This window comes from Ahaetulla prasina, chromosome 12 (assembly GCF_028640845.1).
Source record: "Ahaetulla prasina isolate Xishuangbanna chromosome 12, ASM2864084v1, whole genome shotgun sequence".
NCBI classification, from domain to species: Eukaryota; Metazoa; Chordata; class Lepidosauria; order Squamata; family Colubridae; genus Ahaetulla; species Ahaetulla prasina.
This window is the reverse complement of record NC_080550.1, coordinates 2,127,986-2,143,906: the sequence shown is the minus strand read 5'-3', so window position 1 is coordinate 2,143,906 and position 15,921 is coordinate 2,127,986. Positions and strand designations below refer to the sequence as shown.

The 15,921-nt window shown below is 54.3% G+C and overlaps 1 protein-coding gene across 2 annotated transcripts in view; it reads right to left on the bottom strand.

Moving 5' to 3' along the window:
• Positions 1-15,595, bottom strand: part of GSE1 (Gse1 coiled-coil protein) — a 273,191-nt gene extending 257,596 nt beyond the window's left edge. For both annotated transcript variants that reach the window (XM_058155622.1, XM_058155623.1), the window contains exon 1: positions 13,230-15,595. In XM_058155622.1, the coding sequence (XP_058011605.1) occupies positions 13,230-15,452 (2,223 nt within the window). In that variant the 5' untranslated portion in view covers positions 15,453-15,595. The remainder of the gene's footprint in view (positions 1-13,229) is intronic.
• Positions 15,596-15,921: the final 326 nt, after the last annotated feature.

Here is a 15,921-nt window from a genome sequence, read left to right as displayed (position 1 = left end):
CTTCCTTCCTCCCTCTCTCCTCTTCCGCCTTCCTTTCTACCTTCCTCCCTTCCTTCTCTCTCTTCTTCCTTCTTTCTTTCCTTCCTTCCCTCCCTCCCTCTCTCATCCTTTCCCTCCCTCCTTTCCTCATCTGCTGCTGCTGAAGGGCTCTAGATTAAGAGCAGAAAAGGGGTCTCTCCAGGCCCACCTGGACACGAGGGGGGGGGGGCTGGGATCCCAAAGAGAATGTCAGCCCAGGGGAGAAACTAGCACAATGAGTTTGCAAAAGGGTTTAGCCTCAATGGAAATCTCTCTTAGAAGGCTCTGAGGCACAGTTTTTCTCAAACTCAATTGAAGATGGGTGGACTTCAACTCCCAGAATCCACCCCCACCCCCGCTTGCTAGGAAGTGAAGTCCACCCATCTTGGAGTTGCTGGGATCGAGAAACTCCCCTCACCCCTCTCTCTCTCTCACCTCCTTCCAACCTCATCTGCTCCAGGGGTTTTAAGGCTGCAAGTTGCAAACACAACCCGGATTGGGAAAGGCTGATCTGGATCATCTGGGTTAAGAAGCCCCTTTAGCTCAAGCCGGATGGACATCTGGGTGGGATCTCATGGCAGAAAGGAACAGATGTTGGAAGTAGGTGAGGAAGAGGGCAGAGGTTTGAGCTGCTCCAGAGGGACCTGGTGAGTTACCGGCAGGTTAGAGATCCGGTGGGGGAGGGGCATCCTTGCTCAGTGGGGTCAAGGCTTGGCCTCCGTATTTGATGCTCCCACCAGGTGGGTCAAAGCAGGGGAAGTCGGCCACGCCTGAACTTCACAACCCAAGACAAGCTGAAGTCTGACTCATCCCAGTCCTTGGGTGACCCCGAACAGACGCCTTCTTTGGGGTAACCCATAATAAAGGGCTGGGTTTGGTTTTTCGCTCTGGGTGAACCTCATGCCTGGCGTTTCTTCATCACGTTGGGATGAAACAAACAAGGACTGGAGCTGGAGCCTCCACTGAGTCACCCCCTCATTGTGGCTTTGGGAAAAATGACCGCATAGATGGCATTCCTGCTGCAAAGTGACGTCATCAGGGGCTGGAAAGGGTACGGAATACAGAATAACAGAATTGGAAGGGACCTTGGAGGTCTACTAGTCCAACCCTCTGCTCAAACAGGAGACTCTATACCGGGGATCTCCAACTGTCTTAAAGACATCAAGGTGTCCTCAAACAACATTTTTCTTTCTTGCATTGTTTATTCAGCTGGCTGCATTAAGCCATGGTTTATAAAAGCGTGGTTGGCTGAGCCCTCCAGGGGCTGAGTACCCACAACCTGCTTAAGTAAATCACACTTTACAAATTGCAGGGGCTGAGCTGGCAAATCCGCTCAAGGAACCACAGGAAAGCTGTACGAAAGGTAAGACAACCAACCGCAACCCAGGCATTATTTGAGCTTCACAAGCTCTGCAGCTGAACAACGGGCCCTCCACGAGCCCAGTTTCGAGGTTTAGGTGCCATCAAGCCCTCACCTAACCCCCCCCCCCAAGCTGGCCCCTTCCTTTTCCCACCAGATGCCCCCAATCCGGAAACAACCTTCTAGCAAATGAATCGCCTGTTAGCTGCTCAGCGGGAATTTCAGGTTGAGCCAAACTGCGACTTTCCAAGACTCTCCCCTGTCTTTTATTCTGTGGTTGAGGGCCACCTTGTATCCCGGGAGCCTGGGCTTCTGCAAGGGAGCAAGACTGTGCCTCCCGCCCCCCACCCACCCCGGTCCAGGGCAGGCCCCCAAGAGGTGGAAGGAAGCCTTCTCAAGGAGTCTGGGAACCCCAGGCCTCAATTCCAACCCAGGGAGGAGGTCCCAAAGGTGCTTTCTCAAAAGGCAACTGGGCTTCGTCTTTCTCTGAAGACGCCTCATCCAAGAAGCTTTTTTTTAGAACTGAAAGGGGGTTGGACTAGAAGACCTTCGAGGTCCCCTTCCCAACCCTGTGTAGGGAAGAAGAGGTTTCACAGGGAAAGAGCCAAACACTGAAACAGGGGGAAGCGAAGAACAGAAGAACTGCAGGAAAGAGAGAGGGAGGAGTGTTTGTGTGTGTGTGTGTAGCATGGGGGGGAGAGAGGTGGTTTGTCGATGACCCAAGTCCTTTTGGCAGGCAGGCCTGCCCCGGGAACACTGGCCACTGGCCCAGTTCAGCGCTGAACTTAAACAAACTCCTGTTGCAGCCATCTGCTTGATTTTAAAATAAGTCAAACAATCTGTTGAGCTGTGGGTAATCAAGTTTCCATCTGCGCGGACGCCTGCTCGCCTGCCTGGAGCCTCCGGTGCCTCTCACAGCCAAACGCTCCCAGCAGCCCATGTGGCTGTCCTCGTCCCTCCAATGGGAGGGGGAACCGGAACCGGCCACCCTTTGGGGGCCACCACTTTCCTCCCCTGGGTGGACCTCTGGTCCAAGACAACAGCTCTTTTTCATAAAACAGCCAGCAGAGATGGGGGTCTCTAAAGGGAAGGAAGGGATCAAAAAAAGTGGTCCCTTGGCCAAGCAGGGGCAAAGGGATTCAGCCCCATCTGGCCCTGGGTGTCACAGCTGATCCAAGGCCAAATTAGGTCTATCTTCACAGGGAATCAAAGCACGGCCCTTCACATCTCATCAGGCTCTGTCTGGAGCTGCTGCTCTTCAACCTTGACAACTTTACGATGGGTGGGACTTCCACTCCCAGAATTCGGGGAACTGAAGCCCACCCATTGCAAAATTGCCAAGTTTGAAGGACACCAGCTCCATCAGGGATGGAGTTCAAAACCAAAATGTTTTGCTAGGCCCCAGTGGTTGCTCCCATCACTGGAAGCCTTTAAGAAGAGGATAGAGAGCCATTCGTCCAGAATGGTAGAAGGTCTCCCTGCTTCAGCAGAGGGTTGGACTAGAAGACCTCCGTGGTCCCTTCCAACTCGTTTACATACACTGCGACTGAGGACAGAACGAATTCTGATTGTCGCTGTCCAGCAATCACAGGATTGTGGGTAGAAACCTACACTCAGACTGACCGTGGTCCTTCGAAAGTCTTGCTTAGTGTCTGAATTTTGACCATGTAACCAATGGTCCTAAAAGTGTGAAAAACGGTCCAAAAAGTCACTTTTTTCAGTGCCGTTCAAACAGACACTAAATGAACCATTGTAAGTCAAGGACATGCCTGTATTTGAGCCCACACAGATGAGTTTAGTGCTCTTGGGTGGGGTGGGGTCAAAGGCCAATAAGCAACAGGTAAAGGAAGAGGCTCAGTGGCTAAGACGCTGAGCTTGTCAATTGGAAAGGTCGGCAGTTTGGCGGTTCGAATCCCTAGTATAGGTCTCCCCCCTCAGCAGGGGGTTGGACTAGATGACCTCCAAGGTCCCTTTCCACTCTGTTACTGAAAACAGCAAGAAGGATGAAACCGAAGTAAGGCAAATGGCATCTCCTTTTTTTTTTTTTTTTTTTTGCCATTGTAAAAACTCACACAACAGCACCCATCCCATCCGAGGAAAGAATGCAGACGGAGAGAGAAAGACAATGAGCGATGTGCTGTTCTTGGAAGGAAAAGCGGGGGTGGGGGAGGCAGGAAAGACCCCCTGCAGGGGAGGTGGAAGGGCCTCTGGACAAGGAAGCCTCGTTTTGGCTCCTTCCTTCTCCCTGGAGCGGAGAAAGGCCTGGGCTGTGCCGCCACTCCGTCCTGGCCAGAAAAAATGCTTTGGCTGCGCACGGATATGTGCTGCTGCCAAAAAACGGCAGTGGAGGAGAAACACAGCCCGACCTGGCCAGGAACCACCAGGAGGGAAGGAGGAGAATTCGCCCCACGGTTCTGCTGAGGAAACGGAGGCAGGGAAGGGAAGGGAAGAGCCAGACGGTGTACAGGGAGAGACCTGGGCTTACAACGGTTCGATTAGTGACCGTTCAAAGTTAACAAGTGAAATAAGTGACTTACTGATCAAAATTCAGACATTTGGCAACCGACTCATATTATGACCGTTTGCAGTGTCTCGGGAGGGGGTCGTGTGGTCCCTTTTTGCGACCTGCAAAATCCATGGGGGGACTAACTTATCCACTGCAGTAATTTGCTTAACAACGGTGGCAAGAAAGGTCAGGGTGAAACTCACTCAGCCAAGGTCTCACCTAATAACAGACATTTTAGGCACCTTTGTGGTCATAACTCGAGGACTACCTGTACAACCCCAAGCAAGTTGTACAATCCCAGGGGCAGGGCCAAAGGTGCTCAGGGGCGGAGCTCAGTGTGCTGAGGATGCACAGCACCGGCTGGAGGGTCCCGGTGGGTTTCGCATTGGGGATGGGGGATTTGCAGAAGCTGAAGCCAAAAGATGCTACCAGGCGCTTCAAAAGAGGGAGGGGGAGTTTAACCCTTCGCCCCTCAGCCAGCTGACCCAGGATGGAAATAATGGGAGGGTGGGGGCTAAGGGGGGGGGAAGAGAGGTTTGCATGCTGCCCTCCCACAAAGTAGGGCAGGGCAGCCGGTCAACCGAGCCCCCAAAGCAGGAAAAGGCTAAAGGTCTTTGTGCAGCTCCTAGAGAGCAGGCACTCTTGACCTGTTCAAGTTCAAAGGGCAACAAAGACAAATCGTTCTGGGCCTTTTCCACCCCAGTCCAACTCTGAAAGAGGGAGGGCTCCTCCTCCAGGGGTGCTGAATCCCAACCCCAAAGGCTGTGCAGCATGGGAATGACATTCTGGGAGTTGAAGTCCACCCATCTTAAAGGGGCCAAGTTTGAAAAAAAACCACACTGCCTTAAGGCTTCAAACATAGGATTATCTGCTTGGAGTGGGGGAGGACAGATACCGTAGCACTCTCCCTCCCCTTCTATTTTAAGCAGAATGCCTTTCGAGGGGCCAAGAGGAAGAGTCTTCTCACCCACCCCCCAGGCTTCAAAAAAAGCAGCCCGATGGTTTGGGGGACCAGAGCCACAAAGCCTGGCAAACCCACAACCTGCCTGGGTGCACCAGAAAGGTCTGGCTGGCACCCTCCCAGGCGATGCCTGTCCCCAAGTGAGAGGGCAGCTGCCTCCTGGTTGCAAGCTGCAGAAGGAGAGATCAACGGAGGAGGAACAGCTGAAGTCCCCTGCGGGGAGGGGAGGGGAGGGGGGGCTTTGCACACTCAGCCTCCTGCATGCAGAAATATGCAAATAGGCACGTAGGCTGTCCTTTCAGAAAAGTTTTCCTCCTTTTTTTTCTTTTTCTTCTACTGGAGAACACAGCTGTTGATGGAGGATGAGGGATGGAGAGACAGCAGGGGGAGGAAAAGAAAAACAGAAAGACGAGAGAAAGAGAGAGATGAGGAATGGAGGGAAGTAGGGGGAGGAAAAGAAAAACAGAAAGAAGAGAAAGAGAGAGATGAGGGATGGAGGGAAGCAGGGGGAGGGGGAGGGAGAGGGAGACGGAGAAAGAGAGGAAGAGAAAGAGAGATGAGGATGAAGGGACAACAGGGGGAAGAACAGAAAGAGAGAGGAAGTGAAAGAGAGAGAGAGAGAGAGGAAGAGAGAGAGAGAGGAGAGAAAGAGAGAGAGGAAGTGAAAGAAAGAGAAAGAGAAAGAGAGAGAGAGAGAGGAGAGAAAGAGAGAGAGGAGGGATGGAGGGATGGAGGGACAGCAGGGGGAGGAAAAGAAAAACAGAAAGAGGAGAGAAAGAAAGATGAGGGATGGAGGGACAGCAGAGGGAAGGAGAGAAAGAGAGAGAGATGGACTGCAGCCAGAAAAGACAAGGACAAAGGCCAAAATGTCTACAAGGAGAGGACCCCTCTTAACCATCCGTGCCAGTGACGGGTCAATTGTTATTAGCACCACCAGTGCTCCTCCCCTCCCCAACATCAGCTGCAGCCAGGCAGCAAAGGTCCCCCTGCGGGAAGAGACCTTTGTCCCATCCACTCCTAAGGAGGCAGCAAAAGTGGCCCTCCCCTCTACACACACACACACACACACACAGCCTCCAGCAGGATCAGGAAGCCCCACGGGACAAGCATGTGATCCAACACTTCAGCCGGGAAAAGGAAAAACAAGAGCCGAGAGCATCGACTCCGAGGCGAACCCGGCTGAACTGCAGGGGGCATAATTTCCAACTCAACAGGTGGGCGAGTTTCCGAAACAAGATCAAGGAGGGTGTTTTATTCATGTAGTTCCGAGCTGGTGAAAACCCAGAAGGTTCTAACCGGCTTGCAGAACGAGAGTTAAAAGCCGGCCGGAAGCAAAGAAAGTTTCCAAAAATGTTCTAGGTCCCCCTGACCCTAAAGCAAAGAAAGTGGCTTCGGGAAGCTGAATCTTGCCAGGGTCAATGCCAGGCTGGGTCTGAAAGATTTGCATCCGGGTGGGTGCAATTTCGTGGGTGAGACATTGGTGCTGCCTTCAGCTGAAAGCAGGACAAGAAGCAACGGATGGAAACTAACCAAGGAGAGAAGCAACCAAGAACCAAGGAGAAATTTCCTGACAGGGAGAACAATTAACCAGTGGAACCATCTGCCTCCAGAAGTTGTGGTGGCTCCAACACTGGAGGTTTTTAAAAAGAGATTGGACAACCGCTTGTCTCGATTGGTATCAAATGAAAGAAACAAAATGTTTAAAAGTTGCAATATTTATGTAGTTATTTATCACACATATCTAAATGATATTAAAGTAACCAAAATATCTTTACAATCCCCAAGGCATGTCACAACTTTTGAGCACCCCTAATGTGAAACAACATTTAAAACAACATTAAACATTAAAAACAACATTTTTAAGAAAATGTTGGCTAACCATCTGACTGAGATGGTGTAGGGTTTCCTGCCTGGGCAGGGGGTTGGACTAGAAGGCCTCCAAGGTCCCTTCCAACTCTGATGTTATGTTATGTTATGTTAATGTTTGGAAATTGAAAGTTGAAAAATGTGGACACACTCTAAAAATTGGGTCTTCTGCCTGTGCGGGTGGTTGGATTAGAACCGTGATGGTGAACCTATGGCACCGCATGCCAGAGGTGGCCCGCAAAGCCCTCTCCTTGGGTACATGCGCCATCACCAGCTGCTCCTCATGGGTGCTGGAGCACTGGAAAATGGCCCCAAAAATGCCCAAAATTAAAGCCATTTTCTGTGCCATTTTCATTCCATTTTCAGGCCATTTTTCGGTCCGTTTTTTGGGCCAAAAATGACCCCAAAAAATAGCCTGAAAACGGCCAAAAAACTGGCATGCGCACTGGCCAGCTAGTTTTCAGGTTTCCAGCACTCCGGCGCACACACATGCATGCTTATGCACACGTGTTCCAGTCTGGGCACTCAGTGCCAAAAAGGTTCGCCATCCCTGGATTAGAAGATCACTGGATTAGAAGCCCCTTCCAACTCTGGCATTCTCTTATTCTGCTGCTGCAGCTCTGCGTCTATCAGCTGTGAATAATCCTCTCAGTTTGAGATTTTGCAGACTTCTCCCCTTTCCAGCTGTTGGAGAAGGAAATTCCAGCCTATTTGTCTGTCAATCTCTCTCTCACACACACACACACACACACGCAAATACACACCCCTTGTCCCAACCCAAAGTGTCAGCCGAAAGACAACAAAGGCAGCCTTTGCAAGGCAACGGCTGCAGCAACTTAACAGTGAGATCAGCAGACAGGTCAATCCCTTCCTGTAAGTCTCATGAATGGACAATCTGTCTTCCTTGGCTCTCGCCTCTCTGCCAGGCTTTGAATCCACCCAAGGACCACCTTCACTGGTGACAGCCGAGAAGCTCTCTAGGAAAATCAAACCCACCAACTGTCAGCTAACCGTCCAGGACCGCAACCCTGAAGCCTCTGGAATAATAAAATGTTTTCCAAAGGGCAGCGATGCACCAAAAGAAACAATAATTTAAATCAATTGGTTGCGATGAAGACTTAGTACTCCTTTACTCTTATTCCTTTGGCTTTTTGTTATTTAGTTTGCATCTCAGGAAATCTGCGCAGGCTCAAGGGACGCCTGTTTCCCAAATAAAGGCAAAAGGAACAGGATAATGGCAAATTAACCAGCTCAATCTGTACGCTTCCTCTTTGAATAAACAACCGTACCGACAACGGAGAATATTTCAACAGGTTTTTAGTTGCTTGAGCAATGTCCAAAAGCGGAGCCAAGAGATTTAAGAGTGAGCCTAGTTATCCCTATAAATTCCTAGAATTTTACATGCAACTGAGGAACTGAAATCTTGCACATCACACAGTGCCTGCAGAGTTTTGCTGCACAAAATCTATTGATCACTTCTGGGCCTGCAGGGAAAAGGGAAGCTTTTCTTTGGAGTAGACTTATAGACGCGTGCAAATGAAGCCGCCTCTTTTGGAACACTTCCTGGGTTTGGTTTTTTTAAAAACTTTTGTCTATTTCACATTTAGCCCGGTTCAAAGTGGCGCCTGAATTCTCTCCCAGAAATGGCTTATAAATGTTGTTTTCGTTCTAAATAGAAGGAAGATGAGAAATTGTTATTTGGTTGTTTTGTCTGGCTGGATCTATACCACAGGCAATCGTTTGAGGGCAGTGTTTTTTCAACCCTGGGAAGTTTTAAGATGGGTGGACTTCAACTCCCAGAATTCCCCAGCCAGCTTGGGTGGGGAATTCTGGGAATTGAAGTCCACCCATCTTAAAGGGGCCAAGTTTGAAAAAAAACCCACTGTTTTAAGGCTTCAAACATAGGATTATCTGCTTGGAGTGGGGGGTGTGCAGATACCGTAGCTCCACTCTCCCTCCCCTTCTATTTTAAGGTAGCGATTCCAACATCAGAATTTTCATGTTCCAAAAACATTTTCTGGCAGACTCATGACTCCATACTTTTGGCTTCATTGGTGTCCACAGCTATCCTGTGAAGTCCCTCTGAGCTTTCACCAAAGACATGCCCCCCTCCCACCTTTATGTTCCACCCAGGTGGGCTGGGGAGGGGTCTTCTCCCTGGTGGTCTGCTCAGCTTCCTTTGCATCGATTTGCAAGACTGCAGCCTTTAATGGCCTTGGTGGGTAGGTGTGCCATGCCAGCAAGAGAGCAGATGGGCTGTAGTCTGCTCAGAAAAGCAGGAATTAGCTTGGCTGCCAACCAGCGGAAATGCAGCCACACCAACAGACTGGAGAACTCCACATTCTCTGCATTTAATGACTTCAGTTTCCCACAAATTGTCCTCAAGGAGATTGGAGCGCAAGGGGAAATCCCCACGCCTTCAGACCCGTTAGGAGGGGCTATTAAATCAAGACCCACTTTGCTGTGTGGCCCACCGAGGCCCAACCATCAAGTGATCTCCTTGACTCTTGAGAAGTATAAAATAGGAGCTTGCTTGCTCTTCTTTCCTTCCTTCCTTCCTTCCTTCCCTCCTTCTCTCCTCCCTCCTTTCTCAACTAACTTCCTTCCTTCCTTCTTTCTGCCTCCCTCCATCTCTTTTCTTTCCTTCCTTCCCACCCTCCCTCCTTTCTCCCTTTCTCAACTAACTTCCTTCCTTCTTTCTCCCTCCCTCCATCTCTTTTCTTTCCTTCCTTCCTTCCCTCCCTCCTTCCTTTCTCCCTTTCTCAACTAACGTCCTTCCTTCTTTCTCCCTACCTTGTCTTTCCTTTCCTTCCTTCCCTTTCCCTTCCTTCCTCTCTCCCTCACACCCTCCCCTTTCCATTCTTTTCTTACTCCCTGTCCCCTTTCCTTCCTTCCTTCCTTCCTTCCTTCCCTCTCTCCTCCTTCCTTCCCTCCCTTTCTCCCTTTCTCAACTAACTTCTTTCCTTCTTTCTCCCTCTTTTCTTTCCTTCCTTCCCTTTCCCTTCCTTCGTCTCTCCCTCATACCCGCCCCTCTTTCCATTGTTTTCTTCTCCCTCTCTCTATCCCCCTTCCTTCCTTCCTTCCTACCTACCTACCTATCAAAGTCAAGAAGCTGCAAATGGCAACCTATATTTTCCTTCTGAAAATCCCAGTTCTGTGCCCTTTCTCTCCGAAAAACCCGTGCAAGAGAATCTCTCTTTATGAAGGGGGACCAGGCAGCTTTTGAGCCAAGGCCTAAGGCTGCCTTTCATGGCAACTGAACCTTCTCACAGCTATTTGACCTGGTGCTCCTTGGCTGCCAATCACAGCAGACAGTGGCCTGTTATAGAGACACCCAAACACATACACAATCGGCCAGGCAGCGTTCTGGGCTCTTCATTTTCTTTTCAGTTGGAGTTTCCAGCTTTTAAGGACGTGGAAGCAGAGGGGAGTGAAACCAGGTAGACTCACACCAGGTTGGATGAATCTGTGGCCTTCCGTGACCACCCTGTGGGTCAATAACGGTCTTAATCCCACGCTCGGCTGCTGTGCATTATTGGAACGGCGCCTGGATAAACAGATCAGGGCTTTGAAACCCGGCTGTCCAGGATTTATGGAAACCCAGGAAAAAGCTGCACTCCCGAATTATCCACCCAACCAAGGAGCCAAACTGCCATCAGGCTTCCTGGCCACCCGGCGTGGCTTTGCCGAGCCTCCCGACATTCACAATTCTTCGTTTGGCCCTTTAAGGGTGTCTCGTGCCAACTCGGGGGCCCTTTACCGGGCTCCGGTTTCCCCCAGAGGGTGAGCGTCGAGAGCAGCCTGCAGTGAGTCAGGCCAGAGCCGAATGGGCCGTTTTTCACGGGCCTTTCCTGAAACAGATGCCGGCGCAGGCTGCCAAAATAAGCAGGAACTGCTGTTTGGCAGCCAGGCGATCTGTGAAAAGAGCAAAGGGCGGAGGGGCTGGGACACAACCCTTCGTTTTCTCCCCTCCTGGAAAGTTGCGAAGTGGGGGCATTATTTGTTGGTGGAACAAGAAGGCCACCAGACTTCCTAGCAGAGCCCTCCTCCATTGGGCAGGGAGCCATGGGCTTCAGGGTGCAACCCGGCCGTTATCGGAGCTTCCCACCCCCCTTCCTTCTCGATGACAAATGCTGCAGGGAAACAGATGTGGACGTCTCCCGCCTGATATTCGTGTGATGACAGGCAAGGCTCTGCAAGACTTCGGGAGGAGGCCGGGATCCTCTGGCACCACCTGTTCCCTGGCCTGGCACAGAAAACACACACACACACACACACACACACACACAGCCTTCTGTGAACTCATGACATTATCCAGGGAGGGAAAGGAAAACTCAAAGGAAGAAAAGCAAGCCACAGTGAGTCAGGCCTTGACCCTCACTGGGCTTCAGAAAAAACAGCTCTTCTCCCTGCCATGAAAATCCAAGTAGTCCTCGATTTACGACCGCAATGGAGCCCCATTTTTTGCCGTTAAGTGGGACCCTTCTTAAGTGAGTTTTGCCCCCTTTCTTGCCGCAGCTCTTAAGTGACTCGCTGCAGTTGTTAAGTTAGCTAGTAACACGGTTGTTAAGTGAATCAGGCTGCTTCCCCAATCCGAACTGCAAAGTTCTTCAAAACAGGAGAGAAACTTCCAGAAGCCTCTTCTTCCTCAACCTCCTACTCCATTGGGCTATCTGAGGAGCTCAGCTTCTGTCGAAGAAGATGCTCTTCCTTCAAGGCCATTGTGGCTGGCCATAATTCCTGAACCGTTCAACTTTGCCACGGTCATAAAAGTTGCTATCACAAAAGTCTCTGGGCAGCAAATAACATACAAGCAGAGGTGAAGCATCTATGGCTCAATAATCCACATGATGGGGTGTCTGTCATTCCTCAATCAACCTGGACCAAAGGTTGATAGACAGGCGTTTTTCATTATTATGGAAGGTGAACAGGATCAAGACCAATGATGGGATTCAAGTAATTTAAAAACCGGTTCTCTGCCCTAATGATTTCTTCCAACAACCAGTTTGCCAAACTGCTCAGAAAGTTAACAACCGGTTCTCCCAAAGTGGTGCAAACTGGCTGAATCCAGTGGTGGGATTCTGCCAGTTTGGCAAACTGGTTGTTGGAAGAAATCATTAAGGCAGGGAACCGGTTGTTAAATTATTTGAATCCCACCACTCGCTGAATCCCACCACTGATCAAGACTACAGGTGTCTCTCGGAAGAGCGTTGTGAAGAGAGGAGACTACTGCAGGGAAGGCAGCCCTGTCTGTCTGTCTGTCTGTCTGTCTGTTGTTTTTAAAGCATTCTCTGAGGTCACCAGAGCAGCCCTTTCCAGACACGTTAAAGATGCTGCTCGGAGCAATCAAGCCAAGGAACCCTACAAAGTCTTGTCTCTTTGTTTGGTCGCTTAAGTAAGCAACCAGAATGAAACCAAGCCAGGTCCATCAAGGTTTGCCTTCGGTGCTCCCTCGCCTTCAAAACCATTTTCTTATAAAGAACGGAAGGCAACCCTTAAAGCAGGGGTGTCAAACTCCATTTCATTGAGGGCCCCATCAGAGTTGTGTTTGACCTTGGGGGGCTGGGGTGGGCATGGCTAGCTCAACATCACCGGTGTTGGGGGTGACTGTGGCAGCCCGAGCAATCTGTCAGACAAAATGGGCTCCCGAGCTCCGTTTTTGGCTGCGATGGCCTCCTGCAACCTTCTGCCAGCAAAAACGGGTGGCCCTCCCTGGCTCCATTTTTGCTGGCAGAGGCACAGCAGACCGGTCCTTCGCTATTTCCAAGGTAGCCCCACCAAAGGGCCAAATCTAAGCACCCCGCGGGCCGGATTCCAGCCCCCGGGCCTTGAGTTTGACACCCCTGCCTTAAAGCCTTTGCTGCAAAAGACCCAAACCACAGGGAAGTGCTGTGCTCTCCCAGGACCAGCCACAAAGGAAGTTCTGCGCATCTCCATCAAACCCTCGCCTGCCAGCTATGACTCATGAGACTTTGCTGGGCAATTGCACTGCAAGGGACCCCTGCCTTGTAAAGGACTCGAGATGGATGGACCGGCAAAACAGGACCCACCTACTCCTTTCTCGGCTCCCTCCAGAAACAGTATCTCTGGAGATCCTCAGTCCTCCAGGTCATGGTTGTCCCAAAGGTGCTTTTTCAAGTGGCAGCTGTACTTTCCAGAAAGACCAGTTGCCTCCTGAAAAAGCACTTTTGGGGGATTCCAGAAACGATGTGTGGCACAGAGCTAGAAAGCAATGTGGGGGTGGGGTGGGGGAGAGAGTCCAAAGGATTAGGATGCAAAACTAGAGCAGCACCCCTGTTTAAAAACAAGTCTTGTCAACTTTGGGTACTTATGTGCTTCTTGTAGTAACACTCTCCAGCATTCTCACACACTGGAGAGAAATTCATGGCCTGAACTTTGATGCTAGAGACACATCTTGACTCAAAGGCTCCCAGCCTGGCACCTGCTGAAGAGCCACAGCCTTTCCAAGGGCAGCACCAGGGAAGCAGGTCCCATCAGAAGGCCAACCAGAAACTTACCTTTTGGAGAGACAGAGGCGCAGTTGCGGGCAGAGCCAAAAGATCCCTGGCCACGGCCGATTTGCCTGCCAGCACCAGCACGGCGCACTCGGGGCAGGCGCCAATGGTCAGCCGCTTGCCATCATCCACCAGCAAGGTGCCTGGACCCCGGAAGGAACCCAAGAAGACGGGCAGCCGGGTCACTGGTACCGCTCTTAATCCAAGATGCCGTTTCTTCTCTTGACGGCAGAAGAAGCAAGCAAAGGTGTCCACTTTGTACTGCCGGGACCAGGCGCTGCTGGGGTGCTGGGCGCTGCCCCGTTCATGCTGCAGCCACTGGGCCAGGAGGTCGTGGTAGCACAGCAGGCAGGTGGCCACGATCCCTGTGGCGTCGGCTGGTCTGGCCCGCGGAGCTGGCGGGTACACCGCCAGGAAAGGGAAAAAGGGCTCCTTTTCACCAAAACGGCCGGCAGCCGGGTTGACACTGACTTGGAACTCCTTGCCAGGGCCCAGCTGGGCACCGCAGATGAAGCAGCCGGAGGCCAGGCCCGTCTGGGTCAAGCTGGGGGTCCTGGCCTCAGCCTCCCCAACAGCTGCAAAGACCTGCTGGTACCTGCCCAGAAAACTCTGCACAGAAGTGATGCACTGCTCGTTGCGACAGGCACGGTAGGTGGCCCACAGGTCCTGCAGTACCAGGTAGCAGCGGGGACAGCTGCGCACCTGAGAGCGCTGGTCCGGCCCCTTGGCCCGTGGCGGGCAGGGCAGATGGCTGAGGAAGGGGAAGTGCATGGCTGCCTTGGAGCTGCCGTTGGGGGCTTTGACCGAGACAGAGCGCCAGTCCTGGGTGCAGTCCTCCCCGCAGAGGTAGCAGACTTCTGGCGAGCGGGGCAGTGGGGCCCCCGGGGGCCCTTCCTCTCTGGTCAGCCCGGCCCTCCGGGGCTGGGCGGCCGCCAGGGGCACCACGTAGAGCCGCTGCAGGACAGGCACATCGGCACCCTCGAAGCTGTGCCACTGCTGCATGAGTGAGGCGTGGCAGGTAGGGCAGACCAGGGCGCTGCCCGAGGGGCTGAGCGGGAGGGCACCGGGCGGTGGGCTGTGCAGCCAGAGGAAGGGGAAGAACGGCGCCGTCGAGGCTTTCTCCTGCTTCTGCACATGGATGCGCTGCTGCGAGACCGGTGTCAGGGGGGAGCCGCAGACGTAGCAGGCCAGACCGGCCTCCCTCGACGAAGCTCCCCCGGTGCTGCTGCTGCCGCTGCTGCTGCCACCGCTGCTGGGCGCCGTCCGGGGCTCCTCGTCGCTGGTGATGTTGATCTCGCTCTCCTCCGACGAGCAGCGGTCCGACGGCGCCCGGGGCCACTCGCCCGCCGCCCGCTCGGCTCGCCTCACTTCCAAGCCGGGCTGCGACGCCGGCGACCGTCCCAAGCCGTCCATGGCCGCGCTCCAAAGAGGCTCCCCGCTTGCCCGGCGCCGCACCGGCCGCTGCCGCTTCCTGCGAGGCTTCGGAGCCAGTGGCAGCCCGTTCCCCGGGTGAAAGGGGATCGTCGCAGCCGCCTCTTCCGGGGCCGGCCGCAGCCGGCTCCCCTGGCGGGGCCGAGCGGACAGATGCGCGCCCGGCCTCTTCCGCTCCTCGGGGCTGGCTGGCGCGGCGGGGAAGCGCGGCTCGGTCTCCGACAAGGTCTCGGCGTCGGAGAGCGAGGAGAGCGAGGAGTCGTCGGGCGGCGCCGCGGCGGGCGCTCCCCGGGGGTCGTCGGGGCTGCTGCCGCCGGGCCGCCGCTCGTCGTCCGTGCCCAGCGCGTAGGCGAGGTTCCACTCCTGCGGCGCCCGGGTCAGCCCGCCGCCCGCCGCCCCCGCGGGTCCCTCGCACTGGTAGGGCCGCTTGAGCCAGTACATGCGCTTCTCCACCGGCGTCCGCGCCCGCTCGAAGGCGTCCCACTGCTCGGCCAGGAAGCAGCGGCAGACGGCGCAGACCAGGGCGCAGCCCTCGGCGCTCACCTCCCGCGCGCCGGGCGCCGGCTCCTGCTGCTGCAGGAAAGGGAAGAAGGGCTGGTGGGCGCGGGCCGGGCGCACTTGCAGCCGCAGCTCCTTGCCCCGGCTGATGCCGCCGCCGCAGATGAAGCAGCAGAGCGGCGCGGCGGCCGAGGAGGAGGCGGCGGAGGAGGGACAGGCGGCGGCCGGGGAGGCGATCGCGGCCATCAGCCGCTGCTTGCGGGAGATCGGCGCCTCCTTCCGCGGAGAAGCGCTCATCTTGCCCGGGAGGAGCGGCGGCTGCTGGTGCTGCGGCGGCGGCGGCGGCTGGAAGAGGCCCCCCCAAGCCGGCCGCTCATCTTGCGAGGCGCCGGGCGGCCGGAGCGAGCGGGGCGGGGAGTTGGCGGCGCTTAGCGGGCTCCCGGCTGCAGCTTCCCCGCCGCCGCCGCTGTTGCTGCTGCTCCGCCGGCGCTGGGGAGGCTCCGGGACCGGCGCGGGCTGTCCTGCGGCGGTCGCTCTAGCATTCCCTTCGTCCGGCCGGAGGAGCCGCCGCCGCCGCCGCCTGTGCAAAGTTTGGCTGCGAACTCGGAAGCGCCATCGCGCCGGCTGGCTGGCTGGCTGCTGCCCGGCCCCCTCCCTCCCGGAGGAGGGTCTCCGCACCACCAGCCGCGCTTCCCCAGCCAGCCAAGCCCCGCGCCCGCCGGAGCCGGCTCCTCGCTCCCCCCGCCGAGTTTGCAGGAGGTGGGGA